Raw genomic sequence first — 26,212 nt, forward strand, 5'->3', positions numbered from 1 at the left:
TATGTTCAATATGAAGTGATGTCGGCAGGGGGCGCTGTTTCCCATCCAAACAGGCTCCAGAGAAGAGTCCCAGCCCAGCAGCTGAGCAGCCGCCAGCAGCAGATGACTGTCCGCGTCCCTGTGCTTCACATTAGCGGCTCACTGTTTATTTTGTGCGTTGTGAAACTTTTCGTTCGACGCACTCACAATCCACGTTTTGGATGACAGCAGCTGCGCTCGCGTTATTTCATGGTTCGACTTTGAAGAGAACAGCAACTCCTGTCTGGAACCGAGAGGCTAGGTAAGTATCAGCACAGAGATTACATTAACAATCTTTTCAGCAACTGTAAGATGACATGACAGTGGACAGTAATAATGCTGTGGGGAAATAACAGCAGCTGGTATAAACTATGGCCTCCAGTCAACCAGCATAATCCAGACAAAAAAGTGAATGCACCACACCATGAGTGTTTTCATCAGGTCGACGTGTTACCTGTTTGATTAGAAGAGTTCCAGTCTGTGCGCTTTAAATGTTGATAAAGTCCACTCTGTCCTGTGTGCTCGGTGAACAGGTTAACACGAGTGAGCGGCAGTAGTGACAGATGGTCACACAGAAAGAGGAGTAAAGGCCTGCTTCTTACTAACATGGTGGTGGAAGTGTATTTCTGTGAAGTATGGTAAATTCTCTGGAAAAGTCAGAGAATCAGCTGGATTTAAAAACAGGTTTCTCATTAAATGATGGCATTTATTCCAAGGCCTACCTGTTGTTGTGCTTTCTCTGATTCAAATGTTTAGTAAAAAGACTTGAACTTGTAGGATAATCATGGAAACTTACAGTAACACATCAGAGCTACAGTGGAGTAAGAGTTTTCTTATGGTCTGTTGGAGTACCATAATGAGAATTAAGAAACATGTTGATTGACAATAAATTGATGCAACTATTTTGTATAGAAACTATTTTATGGATTTACAGTTACCATTCTCTGTCTGAGATGCAAAGGTAGTATTTTGAGGTTTTGAGCTGCTGATTGGACCATTTTAAAGACTGTGACAGGTATTTTTTTAAAGATTTTTTTAATGTGTTTGACTGAGCAAGTAATCGATTTGCTGAGAAATAAAAAATGAAAATAACTATTAGATCCTCTTCTAGCACTACCAACAACTGGAAATGCTGAATCCACCCCCCTCTACAACTGTCACTTGATTCTATCGGAGTACTTATTGCTGCACTAACATGTCCTTGTCACACCATACCCTAATTGTTTCTCTTTTTGTAAGTCGCTTTGGATAAAAGTGTCAGCTAAATGACTGAATGTAAATGTAATGTGACGAGCAACATTCTACTGGAGACAAGGCAAAACTACATGAATTATTAAGGCATCCATGCAGCTGTAACTAAAATAAAATCTGTTTTAGTGTTGTCTGAGGCATATTTCTAAATGTTATCGGAGTCACTGTGCACCTGATTCTGCTGTTCTGGCTTCTGGAGATGTGATCTTCCACACTGACAAGAACAGTTTATGAGATTGACTTCCAGGTGTACCCGTGACATTATCATCATTATCATAATAATGATTTTTACCGTTTGAACCAACGTGACCTTGTGCCTACTTACACAGGCAGAAATTACAAAAGAAGGAGTCACAAGTGGTAACTAGACAGTCAACCATCTAATTTTGTTCTTTTTTCAGGAAGAGGCTCTCACATATTAATTACCTTACCACGTGAACAGAAAGTTTTCACTTAACAGTGAGATCTTTTTTTGTAAAACAGCACAAATATTTAAAGGTTTGTTGTTCCTATGATGACCTGAGTCTGTCAATACTATTGTACTTCATGTATTTTATGTAATATATTTATAGTTAAGTGTAGAATTTAACATTTTTAGTCACTTGAACATCAAATCTTTGCTGTATCATGGCATTTCTCAAACAGTATTGAGTTCAGTGAAATCAAATAATGTGCTGTAGAGCAGAAACAGAGAGGAAAGGAGTGTTTTTAAAGGCATACCAGAATATTTTCTTTGTTTTTGTTTCAGTTTGCGGGAGATTTATCCACTAACATGGCTTCTGGCTATTGACTCTACCTGAGTGGGTTTCTGGTGCTGACATGGGTTTGGCTGTGTTGCCTGGTTACACCACAGTCACCGGTGCAGACTTTAGCGAGGTTTAATCTCGTGAGAGTGCCCCTCCACCCCCAACCCCTTCCCCCTCTATCCCTCGACTCAAATTCCATGCTCGGCCTCCGGGGAGCTCGCCTGTGCGTCACTGCTCTTGTCACAAAGACCTTCAGAGAATGGTGAAGCCGCCGTCAGCCATCAGCCTCGAGCCCTGTTAGTCCACAGCAATATGTGAAATATGCTCAGCCGCTTTGACTCACGGCAGAGCTCTCAGCCTCCTCGTGATGAGGGTGTTACACATTCACACAGGATGAGTAGATATGTCACAGATATGAGGCTGCATGAAACTCGAAGCATTAGTTGCTTATCAACAAGTGATGAAGGCTTTCACAATAGATGCCATGAGTTCTACTGGTTCCCCTTTTTTAAACTGATAGTATATTTGTATGCACACTAGTGTCCCTGTTATGTCTTTATCATATTCAGGATGGAACAAGATGTTACATATTGTAGTCTTGCAGACTGAAATGAATTAGCAATTAAGTGATTCTTCCTAAATACTTCATTGCCATGGTAACCAAGGTTAGGAGAGAGTCAAAAACCCATAGTATGGTTCCCATAGATCCTTGAAAGTTTGTTCATTTGAGGGAAAAAAAATCAAGGCCCTTAAAGTTTTTGAAATAGACATAGATAGACATGAGTCATTGAAAGTGCATGGATTTATTTTATGCAAGCATAGAAGTTATTTTGATATTTTTGTCTGCCTTCAATGTGACACAGTGTCAAGCCTCTCACCCCTTTTAATTGTATGTGAGCTTCTGTGAAGCTGCTCGTTCTCACTATAAAAATTTTCAGCACTGTAACAGTAATTAACCTTGATCCATGTCTGAAACTATGACACGTTGAGTCCTTGAAATTGAGGAAACTGGGCCTGGAAAGTTTTTTAAATCTCGTTAAATTTGCTATTTAAGAATGTGTGGGGAACTTGACATAGATATTTCTAAGAAATAACCCAGAATGCATATTTCATAGTGAATTATTGATTCAAACAAGAAGTCTAGTGTGACCTTTGTTACATTACATAGACTGTCTTTTATTGGTACAACATCTGAAGTGGATGTACCTGGTTGGGGAGAATATGCAAGCAAGGATATTTCTACCTTTTTGTGGGGATAAAAGCCGAGATCTGTGTGACTGGGGTGGGATGCTGATGTTAAATGGCTGAGTGCTGCCATGGCAACCTGGCTGTAGCATAGATGAAATTAGCCTTCTGTAGCTCTCAGCGTTGATGCTACTGGATTAGCAGACTGCACAGACACACAAACATTATGCTAGCTCATACTTTATTCTTACTGCCTATTCTTACATCGGTGTGGCAGAGAAGGAATTGTTGATTTCAGAATTGTTGCTGTCTGAATTAAGAGAATAATGAAAAACTTTTAAAAGCTTTTTAATTTTATGAATGAACTTTCATTGAATCCCTGGGACTAACTGGAAACTCTGGAACCATTATAAACGTTTCTAAACTGTTTATACTGTAATTAAATAGTGTAAGCAGAAAGTGCTGCCTCACTGTTGCTCTTCCTGTCCTCTGTGGCAGGATGTCCTTGCAGCTATCAGGTCAGCGCCCCCAGAGTGACAAACAGGCCTGTGTTACAGTAGCCAGGTCACCGCTTAATGTCATCCTGTAGGACCTGTCATCTTCCCGCAGTGGGCTATTTATAGGACATGTGCTTTGTCCGGTCCCGCATGATATGCAGCTCAACTGACACAATTACACAAAGCAACTCCGGGTCCCTGTGGTGCATCTGTGCAGCATCAGGGGAACGAGTCCTCCTAATTAAGCCATTGTCATTAAATTGAATTATCTTCTCTTTATGCCTTCCTCAAGTTGAATGCTTCCTGTGGGTGAGATATGCACTCATGAGTAATTGGCTAGTTGGGCTGCACTATGGATATCTCTTAGTGTGTTTTAATCAAGCTACACATATTGAATACATGTGACTCCTATAGATCAAAAAATCAAAATCATATACAATCAATACATATACTTTACTTTTTTTTCACCATGATAATAGAATATATGAGTTACAATAGCACATTTAAAGATTTATTTTAAGTAGGAAGCAAGCACAAGCCACGTAGATACCAATGTTATAAACACACTATCATGTTTTCCCCTGATATTGTCATAATGACTGAATGAATAATAACTATAATATCTAAAACTCATTAGCTAGTGAGGAAGCAGAACAGAAATCTTTGACACCCATATCTGCACTGTGTGTGACCTTTTAGAAGTAAGTATGTGTTGTTGTGAAGTGTGTGAAGCTTTAAAATGATGTCACATTCTTTATTATACGCTGTTTAGTCCTCATTAGGCTTCATTGTTGTTTATGCTGACCTGAAACGCACAGCAAACCCTACATCAACACCACCACCCTGCACTGATCCCGGACAGTCTGGTCAATTATAAACTAGACGAGGAAGTAAGAGATTGCTAAGCAACCGGAATACGGCAGATAATAAAACATCTCTGGTTTCAGCATTGTACAAAAACAGACCTCAGTGTGACAGTTTATTCTGCTGATGTTTTCTGTATGTGATGATTTCATTTCTATATCAGTAACTTGTTTTTCATGCCTTCGTCATCAGTGGTTATTAAGCTGTGGGGTGGAGTGGTGGATGACATGAAAATATGGATGGAAACTATGATGAATGAACATACAGTTTTGATAAATGGCCAGTATCAAGCAACCTGTCATGACTTCCTGGCCCTGAGGTCGTCAAGTGTTTCTTTGAACGGTGTGCTCTCTAGTTCACGCCACCAAACCCCGCCTAGACGTGTTGTATGGCGACACAGAGTCTTCATTACAAATGACTGGCCATCTAACTAGTCTCACTGGAATATGGTAATGAATGCAAATGGAGCAGAAGCTAGATTATCTTCACCCACAATAGATTTGTCATGTCAGTACTCAACATTTTCCCTAAATGAAATGTTTGTGAAGTGTACTGGTATTCCATCACACTGTGGGGGCTGAAACTCTGACAGTTTTGTTTCTATTCAGTGTTTTCTGACACCCACCACTGTTCCACCCTCACACACACTGGAAAATCTGACTCCCTGGTGCTGAAAACCTCATATTTCATTGTTTGTTTTGCTGTCATGGCCAGGTATTCATTAAAACTTCTGTGCTTTTCTTTCCAGATTTCCGCAGGTCACACAGACTGGGACTCCGATACATGCTCTTTGAGATCTTTTCCCGCACAGGTCAGTGTCTCTGTCAGTAGACTGGCTCCCATTTGTGTCAACTGTTGCCACCAGCGTCCCCAGTCTGTAATTGAGAGAAGGATCAGATAGCAAACATTGCTCCAGCAGTCAATCCATTATTAATCACATACAGTCCCCATGAGTCTTTCATATCTATTTAGACTTGAACAGCCTGTGAGGTGCTGCCCTCTGGTGATCAAAGCAGAGTTCACACTGCTGTTGGAAATGGCAACAAGTGGGTTATTACATTTTGACATAGTTCGCACATTTTCTAAGTCATACTGGGAGGTAAATAAGACACCAACAAACTACTGAAATTTCTTCTATTATTCAAAATGAGAAATCTTATGAAAGCCCTGAGAGGCAAGTGAGAAAAACAAATCTGTTGATTGAAGGTTCTCAGTCATTCCGGTCTTCTTTCTTCTGACTGACTGGTGGGGAGATCCGAGTATTTAGTCTAGGCAGGATTGTAGACCTGTAGACATAGTGGAGGCAAAGGCCAGGTCCAGAACTGATGAAGCTTCACTCATCTACAACCAGTCCAGTCGCCACAGGTCAAACCCTTCTTGAAGAAATCTGGTGATCGTAAGTCTGAAAGTGTTAAACCAGTAACAATGTTGCTTTATATTAGACAAAATAAAACAATCCTGTTTCACAGACGGATTAAAGTCATAAACACAGAAGAGAAGAACAATGAACAACAATGGGGATTTAGCTTCTGTTCTCTTTTCTTTTTATATACTGTCATGTGGAGTGCTACTCATTGGTTGCATTATGGGAAATGTATTATCTCTTGATTTGGACCACTGTATTTGGAAGTTGGACGAGCGCACAATTAAAAGGTCATAACAGCAAAACTTTATTTTGCTAAATGTTCCTGTTTGTAGATTCTGTTGAAGCAGTGCTGATCAAACATCTCAGCTAGTAACTCTATTTAAGGTTCAAATCTTTTTCTCACATTTAAATTCATAGGTTTCCATTTTTAGCCCTTAAGTTGATAATTGATTGATCATTGGAAATTTGCAACCACTTTGCCTAATCCTGCCCTTCCTACTGTAGTGTGAAGGAGTAACTATAATGGGCAACATAACATAAAGATTCACCCTCAGTACAGTTGTCATGAACGGGGAAATTAGCTATAGAGACCAAAACTGTTTTTTGTACCAGGCTGTAAACATGTTTATTTCTGCTGTGAAGTTGGACATTTTAATATAGGCGTTTATGCAGCTTGAAATGTTCTGTAGCCAGCCTCAAGTGGCCGATCGAGGTATTGCAGTTTTTGGCGCTCCCACATTGGCTCCCCTTTTCAGGTTTAAACTTGGTTCTTCAAATCCTTCTGAACTCTGTCCATCAGTAGACGAAGATGCACACACACTGAAGTAACTCACTCCTGTACTCATGCATTTTCTCCACATGGTGGCAGTATCAGGCAGTCCTTGATCTTCATGCCACAGGTTTAGGACAACCCTTCATCATTGTAGTGCACTGCCCACTACTAAACAGTTGGTCAAATAACTGACTTTGAGAAGAAATCCAAAAAACATCTTTCCTTATTTGGTCATAGCTGTAACGGTCAGTCTTGTACAGAATATCATCTGCATGAATGGCTCATCTGTGCATTGTATTGCATTGTGTCATAAACAACTGTACATGTGTTAATGAAGAACACAGAGTCTTTCATGCAGAGGATTTTCTCCACGTGTAAGTGTACAACACAACAAAACATCTTTCCATAGAGGGAATGTGGACTAGATTGTAGTAGATTTATGAGGACAGCTTTGAGCTCCGTTTAATAGATCAAGAAAATAACTATATTTATATATATATATATATTACATTCTGAATACTTCTGAATACACCTTTTGAATAAAATAGGTCAGTCACTCATCGACATGGAACAGACTTGCTTGCATGAACATCAATTATTAAACGTGAGAGTCGATACGCAGATGTTGAACAAAGACTCCTTTTGCCAGTGTACAGGTGTGTTATTAAGTAGCTGCAGGATGTCGGCCTATTGTGCACAGCTGGCAGAAACAGAAACCTACTCTGTGTTAATGGACCCAGCGCTGCTTTCCAGTGGTCAGTAGCTTCTATTTGGTGGCAAATAATCAATGCTCCCAATATCTGTTTGTAATGATCGTTACACAACAACAAAGTCCCAGGTAGGATGCTTAATGGTGTCAGGCTGAATGAAAATTTGGGCTTTGTGCAACTTGAGCTTTTGAGTGCCGGAGTGTGTGTTTATATGTGTAGGAGGAGGTTTACACGTTTACTGCATTATTGTCACACCCGAGGGAGATCCCAGGCCTCTTCAGGCATGTTCTCCTTCCTGTTTCATAAGCATCTGCTCATATATGGGCATCTTCCTTCCCTCTGCTCGGTTGCACTGCGTCCGCTTCCTGAACAACCACCACCCCCTACACTCACTCCAAATATGTTTCCTCCCCCCCCCCACCTCCCCTCCATCTCACACACACACATACACACACATACACACTCCTACTCACGTTGGTTAGCTGTGGGCAGAGGCGGGAGTGTCTCTTCCCTGTGCAGGAAGTAATGTGGTTAATACTCATTTGATCACTGCTTCCAATGGCTTGCATCCATAACCAGCAATCCAGCACTGGTTGTGCATTTGCCTTATTGTTTTCTGCCATCTACAGGTTCCACCACAGTGTGAGGACAATAGCTCGTACCTTGGTTCTTGAAGCTGTATGTTTACCTCATGCCACACGTGTCACGCTTCAGTTTTTTTTCTTGGAAGTGGAAGAAAATACCTATAAGAGACAGAATACATCCAAATCCTTTTGTTCCCATGTGCGATGCTCTTGGCAGCTTTCTTATGTTCCCAGGAACTACAATGTAGTCGGCACTGCTTGCAAAAATAAATCTTGGACTTTCAGAGATTTATATTCAGTTATTAATGTGTAACTCTGGGAATTCTAACCAGGACCGGTGTGCACTGGGTGGCCTCTGCGTGCTCTGGATGCATGTGAATACCACTCGAGATTAGCTGTCCTATCTGCGCGGCTATAATGTAGACACATGTTGGCTTTGAAGTAGGACAAACAGCCTCATCAAGTTTTTGCCAGAGGCCACAGAAAGTGAAGTATCACCAGTGTGCAGCTGGGATCCTTCAGCCACTGAGCTCCAATCTTTTTTTTCTTGTTCACCTGGGAAAATATTTACAATGTAAGCCACATGCTTTAGATTCATACTAAAAATGAATGGGCTTATTAGTAGAGGAACATATCCCATGTGATGCTTCGTGGGAAGAAAAACGAATGTCCGTCCGAGCCAGTGTTGTGCCTACACAAAAGCATTAGCGTGAATGAATTATTACTGCAGTTTCAGATGTGTAATTATCAGCCCCGCCCCCCCTTTGCCCCTTCCTCCTTGTTGTCTCCTCGTGACATATTATCAGCCCACTCAACAACTAGGTCACTGCAGATCTGTTTCCATGGTTAGAATTTTCACACAACTGCCTGCCAGGTGCTGACTACACTTCTGTTGCGAGGGGGGTTACATATATGTACTGTTTTAGCTATGATAGCATCATGTCTCTGGTTGGTCCAGTACTTAATACTTGAAATATCTCAACAACTATCAGATGGATTAAGATAAAAATTTAGTGCAGCCTTTGCGCCCCCCAGACGATGTATCCTAATGACTTTGTTGATCTGCCGACTTTTCCTCTAGTGCCAACATCGGGTCAGAATTTCAGTCTGTCTAATACTTTGGGTTACAGCCAGATTCCTGCAAAACTTAAGACATTACCTCAGCTGTACCTCAGTGTTGGTGCTGATCAATTAATGCTAGCATGCTATAAAGTTAAACTAAAAATAGTAAATGTTATACTTGCTAAACATTAGCATTGCCTTTGTGAGCATCTTAGCATGCTGACAGTAGTTCAGCCTCACAGAGCCACTAGCATGGCTTATCCTGATGCACAGTAAGGTCTTTGGGAGGAAAGTGCTTCTGCATAGCAACGGTACGTCCGCTGTTAAAAACCCTGTAATCATGACCGCGGGGTCTCGACAATAAACAGTCCACACAGCTTGCTTTATCTGCCTATGTGCGGCTGTGTCCGCTTTGAGACACTCCTGTGCCACGTGTCTGCCAGACAAGAATTCCATCCCTGATCTTTGCTGCTGGAGCCGTCCAGGGAATGTCGGCCCCCAGTTAACAAACATAAGGGTCTGGCAGTAAAGACAGGAAGACCAAGTAGCAGTTGGGATGTCACCCTGCCCAGCCACTGGTTACATACTGCTCTTTCCTGCTTTGATTTTTTTCTTAAAAACATTTTCCTCCACCAGACAGTGGCAAAGGAAATATTTTCCAGTCCAGAAATAAGTTGCTTTTAATTGCATTGCCTTGCAAGTGTACACTTGGTGGTCTGTGCCGCTGTAAGAATGTGCCTTTGATTGATGTTCATTAGAGGCGAAACAGGGTGGTATGCTGCTCGGCATTGCAGCCGCGTTCCATTGGAGTTACACTGATCTGAAAACAAACCGCTGCAACTGGCCCGCACATACTTTCCCTGTGAGATCCTCGTCGGTGCTTTGAATGAATACGGCATTATAATGCTCCAAAATGCATGACTGAAAAAGGCCCAGTCATCATTTGAAATCTCTGCATTCACTATTTGAATATCACATTGTGTAGGTCATTGTTGACTTTGGTTTGGGGAGAAGATGTGGAGTCATTTTGGACAATGAGCAGGTAATCATTGCATTCAACTGTGCATGTCTGCCCTTATAAGGAACAGGTCTCTTGACGTCTCTGTGACCTCATGACAGCAAAAGTGTTCTCAGTCATGTAAATGATTTACTGCAGTGTGATAATGTTTCATTGTCAAATCCTGTTCTGGCTGTTCGGTTTCACTTCCCGACAATGACCTAGCAGGTCAGGACACTTCAGGAAACAGAAGCAGAATAGTTGACACTAAAATCCTGCAAGAAATCCTGTGACTAGATTTTATGGATTGTGGTGGTTGGTAAGCATGTAGGCGTTGACGTGCAGCTTTCCTCCTCTGTGAATTTCTTTCATGTCATAACAACTGTCAGCATCATGTGTTTGCACTCGTGCTAGTGAGCAGCCTGCATTCATGAGCTAAACGTGCCTGTATGCTGGCATGAATGCACTCCGTAATGCCCTTTGTCTTTGGACAGATTTTATATAATAATATCACAGTCTGTTGATGGTGGAATGAAATCTCTGCACAGCAGTCCTTTAAGAAAGTCAGATTCTCCATCTGGTCCTTTCTCATCTTGCAGAGCTTCACCATGATATTCTGCACAAATTCAAGCAGGAACTCTCGTTCTGCAGAGTCTGATGGACTCTTCTCACTTTGCCTTGTCAGAGGATGTCTTTGTCCACCTGGCTGAGAAACTCTCTTACTCTTTGTTCCCTGAAAATGAAACTTTATAGAGCCCCAGTTGTGGAACAAGTACTCACATTTTCAGACATCAAGTCTTCATTGGCATCATCAAATAACAATGTGAAAGTTGTCTTATTGTATGTACCTACAGAGAATTGTCACCTGAGCCTGCAGCTCCCCTCGGCTCTGCAGAGATTTATAGTTGGGTTCAGATTCATTGTTTAGCTGTCGGACTGCAACTACTGTTCTGGTTCCCTCTTGCTGCTCTCAAAGCAGCATCTCCGGCAGTGGCGGCGGCGGGGCGGCGGCGGCAGCTCTTGAAACTCTAAAAAACCCACTGTACCTGCTCTGCAGCAAATAACAGACAAAACATAGCGGATCACTCAGCAGCTTGAGAGACAGGAGTTTGGAGAGACCAAAAAGGGGATAAACAAAAGAGACACATGATATGTAATGAATGATGGAAACTTTCATACAATATTGTTTCATTATTATTGCAGCATTTAAATGTTGTGGCTGCTGGTGGAGCACTTTATTGTTCTATTTGTCTGCAGCCATGCTAGCAGCTCTGTGAGGCTACACTTTGACATTTGAGCCAAATGCCAATGTCAACATGCTAACATGCTCGCAAAGACAATGCTAAGACACTGATGTTCAGCACTTATAACGTTCACCATGTTCACTGTCGTATAGCGGAGGCTGAGGATGCTGTTAGCACGGCTGTAATGCAGCATATTTTGTGGTCTCTTCACAAAATATCTCTTAATATGCAAATTAACAGTTAAATATAGCTGTAATATAAAATTAAGTAAGTGTTTCAGTCTAAAAGGTAAAAGCGCACTGTGCCATAAAACATACACCTGTTAATCAGACTGTGAAATTCATACATTTAAAAAATAAATCCTCCTGAAATAAGTGCTTGCATTCAGCAGGAGAGCTCCTCAGACTTTCCCGTGTGCTCACTCTAAAAATGTGCACTTTGCCTGCAGTGACCCTTGTGCACAGCTGGGTGAGGTGGATGTTTGGGATTCCTTCTCGGTTAATAATACCTGTTTCATTGCCGTGTATCTCTCAGCTCACTGTGTATGCAAACTCTGGTAATTATGTGTAGGGCCAAAGGGCGGATTACTGCGCGTCAAGACTGCAGGCTTACTATCAGGTGGCTTCCAGACAGTGAGATGTCATGAGACAAAAGCTGCATGCCTCCCTAAAAGGACACTTTGGACACGGTGTCCACCCCAGCGCCTCTTACGTACACAGCCCTCTCTCCTCTTGCCTCCCCCACGACGGCTCATTATGTGCAGTTCAGTGCTCACTCAGCTTTGAGGTGCTCCAAAGTTCACAGGAAGGAGGAGGTGGGTGTGGGGTGGAGAGAGGAGTCATTCCTGTTCCTGAGGTCAGAAGGCAGTGTTTTTTTGTCCTCCCCTTATTCTCTCTCTCTCTCTCTCTCTCTCTCTCTCTCTCTCTGTCTGTCTTTTGTCCATCATGATAAGCAGTCAGGTGGCAGCAGTGAAAAAGACTCCCCATCACCACCATCACCACCACTCTCTCTCTCTCTCTCTCTCTCTCTCTCTCTCTCTCTCTCTCTCTGTCTGTCTTTTGTCCATCATGATAAGCAGTCAGGTGGCAGCAGTGAAAAAGACTCCCCATCACCACCATCACCACCACTACCACCACCACCTTCCTTCAGTGCTGCTCATGTGCTGATTAGATCAACTACACAAACCATAAGTCCACTTTCATTTTCTATCGATTCAGTCTGATTCTGTTCACACAGTATGCATACGCTTCAAACTATGTCATGCAAACTTTTACAGCTCTTTAGATACTTTGTGATCTGTTCATTAGAGCCTTGCTGCACCCATCTTATCTAAATATAACTGAGTGCTAATTAAAACTTTTAATGCATTGCTTCTTGTGGCATATTCAATTCAATTCAATTTTATTTTTATTGTGCCAAATCATAACAAAAGTTATGTCATGACACTTTTCACTTTTCTCTTTATAATAATATTTACAGAGACCAACAGTTCCACCATGAGCAAGAAAAAACTTCCTTTTATTCAGCTTGTTGGTGGAGATAATAATCATTATAACAGTATATGTAGTGGACGTCGAGCAGAACCACAGCAGCAGCCACGATCTTAAGCTAAGTTAGTAACATGTATTGATGGGACATGACTGTGTAAAGATGGAGTGATGCATCATGGGAAGTCCCCTGGCAGTCTAGTTCTATGGCAGCATAACTAAGAGATGACCTGAGCCAGCCCTAACTATAAGCTCTATCAAAAAGGAAAGTCTTAAGTCTTCTCTTAAAGGTGTTGTCTGTCCCCCAAACCCAGCATTCTGAGAGCGCAGTGTTCCAGAGGGGTAGTAAGGAACTATGAGCTCCTTAAGATCTGATAAGTCCTAAGAAATCTATTGGAGCAGCCTGATAATGCAATCTAGAAGTAACAAATATGAAGACTAGTTTTTCTGCATCTGCTTGAGACAGGGTGTGCCTGATTTGATCTGGATATCTGATTGTCAACAAGTTTACTCTTTATTTTATCCTCACACCATATGGTGGATGAGGTGGATTTCTCATATAAATCCTAAATAGTCAGATTTAGGTGACAATCCTGCAATATAACTTTAGGCTGTGCAGCATTCAATGTGTCAACAATCTACATTAAATAAAATGTGCTCATGCAGTATGTGAGAGCGTAGCTGCCAAGATTACATCTATTATCAACACAGGATAGAATTAGATTCTTTTATTTGGATGAATGTTTTTAACGCATTCAAACTGCATGACAGAGTTGCCTAAATTAAAGATGGATGAATTCCAATTAAAGTTTCACACCAAACATCACAAGAACAAAGTTCTTACAACCAAAGATTATCCAACAACATTCAGACCATTCGATAATGAATTTTGTACAGAAAGAAATATGTAAATGTGTGTGTGTGTGTGTGTGTGTGTGTGTGTGTGTGTGTGCGTGCATGCAGGTGTGTCTGTTTTTTAGACATGTGAGAATAGGGAATTGGGGAAAAGGTGAGAGGCCTCTGTGATAGTAGCGGCGTGAAAATGTCAGCTTTATGTGTAACTCTAAGTCTGCTGATGTTTATCCTCGAGCAACGGACCGTGTCAGAAAAGTGCTGTGGCCTCTTGGATTGACATGTCATTCAGTTCTCCATGCCCTCCACACGGCTCTGTTTACATCCCACATTGCTAGATTTGAAGCTTGATGTGAAGCAAGCAGAACACGATCAGTGTGTTGCAGTTAAAGGTGGAATGAGAGGAATTCTCTGCAGCCTGTTTTACATTCCCACGTAGTCCCAAGTACAAAGGGCTTATTTTCATGCACAGAGTGCACCTTGTTTTGCAAAATGCACCGATTTCTGTTATTTTCATGAATGACCGGGTGGTGCATTTAGTTAAGAGTGTAAATGCTGGATTATTGTAACAATGAGAGCTGTGACTTGGTTGTTTGGTGCTGTGTGAGAGCGGCGGGCTAAAGGTGGTGTGAGAATGAGGGGCTGTGGGTTTACTGAATTCCTATCCGGTGAGTGGAGCATTGGTTTCTGTCTAGACAAAGCTCAGTTGTCGGGGAGACCCATGCAGTTCCAGGACTGCCCCGGGCTCCAGGAAGTATTGGTGGGAGAGAGTAGGCTTTTTTTCTCTCTCCCTGCTCACTTTTCCCTCCTTGGGGGATTTCAACGAATGCAGTGAACTGCTGAGAGCGGGCTTTTTTTGTTGGTGGTGGGAGTTTTTCTCCCATGATAGGGTGGAGACAGCTTGGTGCATTTGTGTTGAGATTTCAACGGGCATAAAAATCTCACTGCTTTCATGTCTCCCACTCAGCAGGAAATAGCAGCCTTGCCCACCTTGAACACAAACCAGTCACAGTCACAGATGCACACGCACAAGATACAATTTAGTATCCATCAAATCTGCGACTTCTTACCTGACAGCAAACCACAAAAACAGTTCTCGAGCTGTCTGTTCATGGAGCCACTCTGTATGGCTCTATTGTATTTGAGTGACTGTATACAGCAAGATAAGGCAAAGACAGGCGGCATGATGGCTCCCACAGCATCGGATCAGGGAGCAGACAGGGCTGACTAAGGGCTCATTAACTGTTACACTCAGCTGTGCCCTGAGGGCTCTTTCTTGGAGCCGTGTGTGCTGTTCCACTGGAGCCGAAACAGTTTCTTCTCTTCAGAAGATTTGTAGTGATGACAGCGGAGTTATTAGGTGTTTCCAATATCTAAGTGGAGATAATACGGTGTGGAAAAAGACTGAAATAACACCGCAGACCCTGCTCTGAAGTTCTGAATTGAATAAGGGTCTGGAAAGAGTGAACCTGTTTGGTATGCGGGGTCCAGATTATGCCAGCCTCCATTTGGAATTAGCCGAAGTTTAGTTTGGGACGTTATTCATTCATAGAATGACAGACTGTTAAGTTAAGATTGACAGTAAATGATATGCCAATATTCCAACCAAAACCGTCTCGTGGGTAGCATTGTGAATGCTTTAAATGCATGGAGGACAAAAGGTGTTCTCACTTACAGTCCAACAAAATATTGTTGGACCAGATGGTTTTATGTTCCAAAATCATTAAATGAATCCACCTAATTCTTCTTTGCTGCAAATGTCACACTGCATCACATGCTTATGGATGGCTGAGAGATTTATGTTTATCTGGACAGTTTGGAGATGATTTATAGAATGTTTACAACATTTCAACTGTTTGTCTGTACATTTTATAACAGATTATCTACAAGTTATATGTGAAAATTCATGAACAAACCCGGACCAAGATGTTTTTTGTGCCTAAACCAAACCAACCCAAACCAAATCATACCAAAGCCTATACCGATACCAATGTTTAAAATAACAACTTGGCCGATGCCGATGTTTTTTCTTTGTTACATGTATTAGAAACTGCATAACGTGGATCTTTCTCGTAGCGTTCCAGAAGCGTCTATGCTCAGCTACGCGTTGAATACGTGTTTGTTCTATTTTTGACGCTTGACGCGAGCAGCACGCGTCAATCTACACAGAGCACCTTGAGTGGGCGGAAGCCAGAAACAGAAAAAGCAAAAAGAATCTGGTGGATTTTCAAAATAAAATACCCTGTGCAAACTGCTGGTCGTAAAAAACAGACAAAAGCTAAACTAATTATCTACGTAGCATATTTACACACGTAGAAGTATGTTTAGAAGAACATTGATCGGAAAAATCAAATTTGACCAAGTAGGGCGGTGTGTAGCTCAGTTGGTAGAGCAGCCGGCTCATGTGCGAAGGGTCAGTCCTTGCTGCAGAAGCCCAGGGTTCAAATCTGACCTGTGGCTCTTTCCTGCATGTCATTCCCCATCTCTCTCTCCCCACATTCCTGTCACTCTTCAGCTGTCACTGTCAAATAAAGCTTGAAAAAAAAAAATCTGAGCAAGTGAACAAAGTCTGGCGGGCTAAACGCTCACTTCTGAAATGCTCCTGGTGGGATTTGAAGTCACGTGCAGGACGGACCAAAACCGCGGTGCGTACACGATGTGGCAGAGACGTGTGCAGTGGGGTTTCGGAAAAAAAAAAGACGGCATTCATGCGACATGTAAATCGACATATAGTCATCAGCCACTGCCATCGGTGAATGTCATCTTTATTGGCCGATGGGAGTTAAGGAGGTTCAGCCGATACCGATGTTCAGCCGATGCATCGCTGCATCCCTATAAACTATGTGTAAACAGCCTATTCAAATAAAGTGTTACCGGCTAAGCAGAATCAGCCCAAGAGTAAACATTTTACTTTTCATTTGTAAAACTTGTTCCACTCCTTGCTATACATACAGTAAGTGTTGTTACTAAATGATTTTGGAATGCTGCCTGTCACAAAAATGACGATGACTAGTCAGACTGTGGCAATGACAAAAGAATGGACAATGCATGAGTGACGTCACCCATAGATTTCCAAAACACCAAAATATGCGGCACTGGCCATCGCCATGTTGGCTTTTCTTCCTCTTCCACCTCCGGGCTAATCTAGAAATTTCCAAAGACATGTTTATTTCTGCTGTCAAGTTGGGCATTTTAATATGTGCACTTATGGAAGTTGAAATGTTCTGTAGCCAGCCTCAAGTGGACGTTTTTTTACTTCATTACTCAGCCACGGTGGTTAGCACTACAGCTCTGTGAGGCTGTCCGTGGGCACAGTGGTGCATTGAGCTAAATGCTAACATGCTGATGTTTAACAGGTATGTTTAGCATTGTCATTCTCCTAGTTTAGCATTGTAGGATTTCCTAGTTAGCACTGAACACAATGTAGAGCAGGGGCTGATGTTAATGTTGTAATTTGTGCACAAATGGAAATTTGGTGCTAAATGAGATCACATAAGTAATTACAACCCATCCTGAGGGGGACATAAATCTGTGTGATGAATTCATGGGAATGTGTGCAATAGTTGTCTAGAGACTCCCACTCAAATCCACAAAATTGGGATACATGACTGTGCAAGAAAGCTCTGGACATCGTGCATCATCCATCAAGCAGAACTTTGACCTGCTAGAGGAGAAGTCAGGAGATCATCACAGACATTAGGATACATCCTCCTCCTATACAGTCATTGTGTAAAACAGCAAAAACGATTTCAGTGATCACACAGTAAACAGGTCTAGCATGAGCTCTTTTGATCACACTTGCTCAGAGTGACTGTTCACATGCAATAGGTTTGCACGATCACCCACACCCACATTCATCTGTATGACAGCATTTCTTTATTAATAGAAGCAGCTGGTGGCACAATGCACTGCATCTGGCCCTCCAGATTTAGCTCCAGACATGGCGGGGCATTTTCTTTGTGGCAGCTTTTCATTTCTGCTCTCTGAGTGTCAAATCAAAGCAATATCTCCTAAAGCAATCATTTTCTTTGGAAAACAATCAAAGCAGAGGAGGGAAGGAACTCTGAGCACATGCAGGATGATGTGTAGTAAGAATGAGCGGCACCTGGTTTAGGGCTTTTTAGCTGCTTGTCTTTCTATTCACTTCCAAACGCATGAAAGAAAAGTTGCCAGGACTTCAAAGAGAGCTCTAATCCGTGGATGTTATTCACTGTACCTCACTGCAGGGTGTGTAGGAAGGCCCATAGATGAACTTATTTCTCAGGGAATCAGAAGCACATTACTCAAAGCTTTGAACTTTTAAACAGCCTGTGTCAGTCACACGCTCAAAGGAACCAGTTTTTCTGCACGTGGGGCCCAGGTGGGACGGGGTGGACAGAAACTGGAGGGAGAAGCCGTTGTCCCAAAGGTGACCTCACCTAGGGCAAAGGTTGTTGCATGCCGCTGCAGAGCTCTGGTGAAAGGTGTACGGTCGAGAGAGAAACTCACAGGCCGTGACTCAGCGGCTTGGAATCTTCGCTCCCATTTTAGTCTGCAGCGTAAACACCGACACCTCATGTGTTTCTTTTCATGTCTTCACACAGCAGGTCTTCAAAGCTTGTTGGACGGCACCCTTGACGCCTTTAAAAATCTCATCAAAGCTCATAATCAATTATGTTCTTGCGCAGACTGGAGTGTCGTAGCGTTAGTCATACAAGTCGTCTCCTCCAAAACTCAGAAGCGTCACTGTGTGTTTGTTTCTCTCTGGGAGGCCTCTGTCTCTTTCCTCTGCACGCCTGACTGGACAGTCTGGCTCCCAGATAGCATCAGGCTGTCTGAGATTAGTGCTCATGAGGGCGCAGTTAAACTTGTAAAAGCTCTGGACTCCTGTCCCGGTGCCTCTGTTCTTACACAATGCCAAACAGCAATTGTGAGTGTGGCACAATACTGATAGCCTGTCTGCATTGTCACCGTGCCTCTCAAATGTGCCTAAGCCTCAGAGCTTATTGTAGAGGCAGCCACAGATCCTGGTCCAGGAGCGGACCGTGGAGCCTGCCGGTGTTGTTGCCAGGCAGTTTAGCAGTGCAGCAGGCTGATAATGGAGCTGCTCAATGTCCCGAGGCACACAACATTTTTGGAACTGGCCAGCTGATAACTAATCATTGAGACTGCAGCGCTCTGTCTGCCTTCTGTTTATCACACACTGAAACACCTCTAATCTGCGAGAGAAAGGTACCTTGGTTTGTTTGTGTTGTAAATGTACTGCTACTGGTTTGATGAGGGGAGACGAGTCAGATGTATAATAGTGGAACACAGTTCATTTCATTTATGGAAATTCCTAGCTTTTTGCAATTCTGTCTTAGAACACTCACATGCACATTTGTACAACAATGCATTCTAATATAATCTGTATGTATTTTTTCATTTGCTCTAAAATGTCAGAATCAGACTTAAGGAGGATGTTTTCAAATTGTTTTTGTTTGTCCACTAAACAGCAGGAAATTTGAGGACCTAGAAGCTGGAACATTTAAGAATTTTGTGTAGTAAATAACTCAATTTTGTTTGTTAATAAATTCTCTGTTGATCGATCCATTTTGTTACACTGTAATAAATGTAATAGACACACTGTGGTCATCTCGTGACCATAGAGTAACACCCTCCTGACGGGCCATTCAGCCTGAAACCTCTCCAGATGATCCAGATGCACCTGGTCCACACTTAACCCAAAAAGGTCACGTTACCCCGCTGCTCATCGAGCTCCACTGGCTACCTGTAGCAGCCCACATTAAATTCAAACCACTAATGCTGACTACAAAGTAGTCTCCTGTTCTGCATCCACCTACTTTTGTGCAGGAATATGTTACCTCACGTCCATTGCTCTTCTCCAATGAATGACGTCTGGCTCTGCCGCCGTACGTTTAGGGCAATCCAAACTTTTCTCGTTTGTTGTTCCCCGTTGGTGGAACGCACTACCAGTTCCTACCAGATCAGGGGCGTCCTTCTCTACCTTTAGAAAACTCCTGAAGACCCAGCTCTTCAGAGAGGACCTCCTCTTCTAGCACTTCCAACTGGACCTTGATTCTATGCGAGTAATAGTAGTAATTATGCTACACTGACATGTCCTTGTTGCACTGTACCTTGATTGAATAAAAGCTTCAGATAAATGATTTAAATATAAATGTGAAATGTGGGTAGTGCTGAAATTGTTGATTAATTGACAGCATACAACTGACAGCCATTCATTCCTTATTGATGAAGACCATGAGATGCTGTTGGAAGCTACAGAAGAAGCTCGTAAGTGAACGCTGAAGACAGTTTTCTTTGTCAAACTATGTGACAACACTTTTGAGATATAGGGGAATATGTACAACATGAGCAAACAATCTGAAGACGTCTGAGTTATTTCATAGATTTAAAACTTGTCAAGTTAATCGCTAATGAAAGTATTTGTTTGAGTCTGTCCTACTAGTAACGACTTATTCCAGTTTTTCTTATCATATCAGCAGTCTTGTCAGAAGCATTACAGCATTGCATCAGCAGCAATGTTTTATAAGTGACTTTGCATACATATTGTGATGTGTACTGATATTAAAAGATTATTGGCAGTATCACTGTACAGACGCAGACACAGTGTGTTCAGCACGCAAATGCACATTTAGTCCTGTCATGCTGTTGATTTGAATCCGGTGTAAGTAAGTTTTAGTGTATTTCTGCAGGCAAGAACATCCAAGACCTGTGTCAAGTTACACACCACGGGGCAAACCTTACTGTCATAAACGCTGCAGAAGGACCCTGCAGGCACTGTGGGAGCCCACCTGAGTAAAGCCCAGCAGCCACATCAAAGAAATCACGCTGCTGTAAGACTTCAAATACGTTTTTATCAATGCGTTCAGTGTGCCACATGTTTATGTTCAGCACACATAAGTATGCTGGATGCAGGCATGCACACCACAGCTGAAAGCATTGCAGACATTCTTTTGGCTGGATGGATTTTAAGGGCTCAGTCCACATACAAAGAAGCACACACCCTGCAGTGACAAACTTCCCCGCTTGTTTGTGTGGGTTTTTTTTTTTTTTACAACAATTCACACATTTGTTCTTTGTTCTAATATAAAATCATATGGGAGTTAGTCAATAGCTTAAAGTATATTTTCATGCTTTCCCCATGCTGCTCTTAGCTCTGCTTCAGTGTTCAGTGGGAATATGCTTGTTTGCTTTCTTGCTGAGAGTTTGACGAGAAGATTGATGATGGACTCTCATGTCTGTTTGCTACATCCAGGAGACAGTTAGCTTAGCTTTGCAGACTGGAATAAGGGGGGGGGGGGGGGGGGGGGCAGCTAGCTTGTTTTTTGTTGGAATTTAACAAATGAGCTAAATTGTGTTAACTTGTGATCTTCAGAGCAGCTGGTAGGCAGATTTTTTTTTGTAACCTCTGGATAGAACTGCACTCACTTTTCCCTCTGCTTCCTGTCTTTGTGGTAAACAGCTGTGCAGTTATCATCAATCTCAGCAAGTTATGTATGCTGATGACTCAACTTTGTTCTGTGCTAACACCATGGAGCTGAATCTCTGTGAGCTGCAAACCACTATTAAATGGATGAGAGTGAACCAATTAGTACTGAGCTCAAAACTCAAAACTAAACATGCATTTAGTGAAGGGAATATTACAGTGCACTTAACTCGTCTTTAGAGGTGATATCAGTTGATCAGGTAGACCAAATCACCAGTTATAATACATATTAGCTTAATTAGAATATTGTCTTTAGATGTCATTGGGAATAATACACCACACTTATTTTTTCTTGTCACGTGTATAATACACATCAAGTGTGGACTGATCACCAACAGTCCACAGACAAATGATATGATTACAACTTCCCTCCTCACCAACATCAGACAGACAAAAAGTCACAAAAACTAGTGATGATTCTGTTGTTGTTCTGTTGTTTGGTTATTGCTATTTTGGAACGTTTTATATTCTTTTTCTTTTTATTTGGCTTGTTTTGTCATTGTTGTGATTTTAAAGTTTTTATTAATTGTCAGAAAGACTATCGACTACTCTGTGGAAGCTAAAAGGGATCCAACTAATAATAATATATCAATTGAACTTTTCCTTTAATTTGTAATATTCCATTAGAAAACCACTTTTACATTTTCCATAGCAAAGGCTACAATCTGCTAAATGTGTACTGTATATCTATAAATACTAATAGAACCTTCATGAGGCCCATTAAAATTAGATATAGTTTGTAAGAATGTTATAACCCCTCAGAAGCAGCAGGGTTACTATAAAACTGGCCACCACATTTCTATTAAACAGAGGATTACTTGAATTCAGCACATTTGAGGCTCAGGACCTCACTGGATCAGGCAGCTCCTTGAGAAGTGCTGCACAGCAGAGCCTGTGTGTGCCCACACCAAGGGGGGACGAACCATTCCTGATGCAAGTGCGCCTTCTAAACTCGTTCACCTCGACTGCTACTGCAGAAGACATGCCACATCTGGCATTGCAGGCCTGAGGCGAAGAGTCTCCACAGGAACCAAATCTGCTACTGGTGGAAAATGCTGTGGCAGCTTTATTTCTATGGATCAACTTTTTAACCTCTCCGTCTCACTCTTTTATTCTCGAACATCAATTTGAGTAAAAAATGCAGCATGAACACAGTATAACAACAACTTGAAATCAGTGTTAATAGGCTACAATCGCATGAAGCCAAACGTGTTGTTTAATTGCAGCTTTTACCGTCCTGATTCAGCAGATGAATGCACAAACCTTTGCTTGTATGCATTATGGTTGCATTTCTCCTGCGTTAAATGCAATGCAGCAATAGTATGCAAACAAGATGGAGAAGAAGAGTTCAGAAAAAAAAAACAGACACTAGTTATAACATGCAAAAATCTAGACAGCTGTAACTGTAACCTCGCACTGATCTATCTTTAAAAATATATAAGCAATGTGATCGAGTACTGTCAGGCGACTGCATTAGTGCTACTTTTAAGGCAACAATAGAACAGTAAAACAGAAAACACTTAGCCTTGTTAAAGTCCTTTACAGCTCATTATATCTTGAGTGCCTCCTCCCGAGCTCTATAGTAGCTGCTGGCGTCACACAACATCTCTGCAGATGTCATGGGGTGAGGGGAGGTGAAGACCAACTCCCCTGTGATGCAGCTCTACCTTTTCCTGTGTCCACTCATGCCTGGCCGGTGCAGCTGAAGGCTTAAAAACTACAGCTGTGTTGACAGGAGAGCCATGAGTGTTAAGTGTCGAGTTCCCTGGAACAATGAATGCACAGGTCAAGCAAGAAAAAATCACAAGAGCAGCTTGTGTGGGGAAAAAAAAAGTACAGTTGTGGTTTTAATGTCATGCTTTCTGTAGAAAAGCTTCAAATGGTCCCTTAGCAGCTATGTTTTCTGTTTCCTTGGTTACTGGCCCGTGTGTGTAGCTTTTATTTTTAGGCTTCCACCCCCACATTTTATCATTTATACTTTAGAGGGTAACTGGCGATGCTGCTTCCTGTGGAGGAAGCGGAAGGGAGTGTGTGGGGGGATTAAAGGGATGCATGGTCTTGTCTCCCCTCTGTAGTCGATTCTGTAGTGCATGTTTCATCTCCCTTCCGTTTCAGTGGAAATGTCCCCCTCCTCTGTAATATCCTGTACCAAAGCACAGAGCAAACATTAACCACACCACATGTCAGAGATTATTTTTGCCAGTCCTGCAGAGCCACATTCTGGTTTGTTTTCTTTATTTGTTCAAGGAACAAGAGCTTCAAGTTATCAGTGCTGCACAATTGTTGGGTACACAGAGAAATTCTCATTTATTGCTCAACAGCACATGCACAATGATCTACTGTAAACTGAACACACAATGTTCTTCTTGCAATAGAAACTGTTCCTGACTCTACAAATCATGTTTGTGCAAAAGACTTTGTAGCCTCTCCTTCAAGTAGTTCAGGGAGTGATGTAATTATCTGGTAAGAGCAAACCATTATATCCTGGAAGTGGGAATTGTGAAACAGGATTCCGTTGGGTTGGGCCACAGCTTCTACGCACATTGAGTCAATTACATATTAAGTCAACTGTCACTTCTTGGAAGTTGTACAGACATCAAACATTTGTAACATTTAGTAACCTCACTTGTTGTCATTTCTGCAATATTGTGCAATGCTGCTCATTCATTAAACGAAGTGCTGCAACCTAAGATTTTCATTGAAATACCTAAACAGAAATATACACTAATGACATTCCCACACCCAAAGTTTTGATTATAGTTTTAAGGTTTGTAATAAGCATGGAAATATTGCATGTAAAAGTGTCATAACTCTACTGTTACATAAGAGATTTCTCTTATGGCAATGGAATCCTACAATATTTGCATAACTCACAATCTTCCTTGACAAGCTACAGTCTATAGGATATGTATGATAACACATTGAGTTAGTTTATTGCTAACTTTAGAAAGAGACTGCTGTGGCTGCTGGTGCCAAATCAAGCCTTCAGACTATCAGTTATGGGATGCCACAGGGGTCTATCCCTGGCCCGTGACTATTTACATTTTATACATTAATATCATTATTCTTTCCATTCACTACTTAAAAATCCATTGTTATGCTGATGACACATTTCTGTATGTTCCTGGTCCTGTTCCCACCTATTATTTAAGCTGTGAGTTAAACTTTATTGTTAATATTTCATACTTATTGCTCTATATATCACTAATCTGACAGAATAATAGACAGCTTCCACACTACCTCACATCTGTATTGTGTTAAATATCTCATAACTGCATTATAAATTATAATATGGTCAGAATTGATACTATGCACATTTGAAATCAGATGATTTGCAAACAATTTTCAAGCTAGATAAATACAGAGATCTCGATATCTAAATAAAGTTACTAGTTACCAATATGATACAGATTTCTTGACTTTGTATAAAGGCAGCCTCAGCAGTATTTTTTGCAGCAGCCTGGTCTTTGTGTGTCTCTAATCCCACAGGAATATCTTGTCACCAGGAATCATTTGAATAGATTTATTACACTTTATGCAAATACCAACTGCATTTCTACACTAATTAATGTCAGTATAGTAAGTACATTATTTCCCACCTATTCCAGGTTTGAGTGCAGCTGTCCAAAAACTGCAATGTCATCAAAAATGCAGAGCTCCAGTAGCATAGCTCAGGCCAGGAGGACGGTGCAGCAGCTGAGGATCGAGGCCAGCATTGAGAGGATAAGGGTACCTTTATATTCATGGTCATTCACACCACTCTAAGTGTTCTACTTTTACAACATGTATGCCAAGGTAGTTGAGTGTCTGGGCTGATTTCTTTGCAGGTATCCAAGGCTTCATCAGACCTGATGCGCTACTGTGGAGAACATGCCAAGAATGACCCGCTGCTCATGGGCATCCCCGCTTCAGAGAATCCTTTCAAAGACAAGAAGCCTTGCACTGTTTTGTAAGAGAACACCTGAACTCTAGCTGCTTTCCTTTTGATTCTTATGTGGGAAAAAAGCTGATAGTAATACTGTCTCAAAGTTATTTTAAGGCCAGTGTATCTTCCCCCTAACCTTTTCCAAGGAATACTTTGCAATCAGATAACAGATACACCAAAGAACAGGCAGAAGTCTGAAGCTGTGGCCTTGGATCAAAGCTTTAGCTCAAACAAAGATGAGTAAAAGTTCATGTAAAGCTTCAGTCATGACTTTTATTTCTCTGCATTAACTTTGTCCTGAAAGATGCTGTGCCATGCCATTGATGGTAGAGTTTCTCACTTATTTTTACAGCATTCATAAACAAGTCTCCCCTCAAGCATTGGTCCAATCAGATTTAGCCTCGTAGCTTTCACCTGTGTCGACGTGTGTGTGAGAAGAATAAGTGATAACGCACTTTAAATCCACGGTAGCTTTATTGGATGCCGCAGCAAACACACAGTACCTGTACGAAAACCTGGAAAGCTAACAACACCGAGCGGCAACACACTGGCATGTGCATTCAGTCTGGTTACGGTGTCTGATGAGGTTCATACAGAACACCAAAATGGACTACATCCTTCCCATTTTAGTTGGTGCTTCTATAAGGAAACAAACACATGTGGTTGCACATTAACATACAAATGATGTCTAACATGGCTGCTTTAACTGGAGGCATTTCTGTAGCCAATACAGACCAGCAGTAGTTTCAATAACAACCTGAACACAAACTTAAGCATCCAATTTATACTTTCATGTTATAGAATGATCACTTCCTGTATGAATAACATGACAACAAACATGAAATGGGTCAAGTGCATCAATGGTAACTGAATAATTCAATTAGAGAGCGATGGAGTGCAAAAACTCTTTTCCAAAGTTTTTTTTTTTTTTTTTTTCCAGAACAGACCCTTTACAACAAAATGCAACAAAGTCTAACACAACAGTTACACATAAGAGACCCTTAGTGTACGTCTCTGTCCCTCTTTTAAAAGTAGTCTCTGGTCTGTGGGCTGTTAATACCCAGAGTTCATTGTCCATACTTTGGGTTTGGCTTACAAATTCCACCTGCTTGTGTCACATATGGTGTGTTAGCGTATGTTACCTTGGCAGAAGAGCAAGCTAC

At 41.7% G+C, this 26,212-nt stretch overlaps 1 protein-coding gene across 1 annotated transcript; it reads left to right on the top strand.

The window, feature by feature from the left end:
* Window positions 1–25,988, top strand: gng12b (guanine nucleotide binding protein (G protein), gamma 12b). Its single transcript, XM_010734367.3, has 4 exons — window positions 1–280; window positions 5,310–5,372; window positions 24,733–24,853; window positions 24,952–25,988. Exons 3-4 carry the CDS (start codon window positions 24,761–24,763, stop codon window positions 25,075–25,077), a joined length of 219 nt encoding a protein of 72 aa, XP_010732669.1. The 5' UTR covers window positions 1–280; window positions 5,310–5,372; window positions 24,733–24,760; the 3' UTR covers window positions 25,078–25,988.
* The last annotated feature ends 224 nt before the right edge of the window (window positions 25,989–26,212 follow it).

Source organism: Larimichthys crocea, chromosome XVII (genome assembly GCF_000972845.2).
Source record: "Larimichthys crocea isolate SSNF chromosome XVII, L_crocea_2.0, whole genome shotgun sequence".
Classification (NCBI taxonomy): domain Eukaryota; kingdom Metazoa; phylum Chordata; class Actinopteri; family Sciaenidae; genus Larimichthys; species Larimichthys crocea.

Excerpts from the sequence above, each read along its gene's own strand:
- gng12b (XM_010734367.3), top strand. The coding sequence starts at position 24,761 with ATGTCATCAAAAATGCAGAGCTCCAGTAGCATAGCTCAGGCCAGGAGG. Across the intron at positions 24,854-24,951 it reads CCAGCATTGAGAGGATAAGG|GTATCCAAGGCTTCATCAGA; the intron begins GTACCTTTATAT and ends ATTTCTTTGCAG.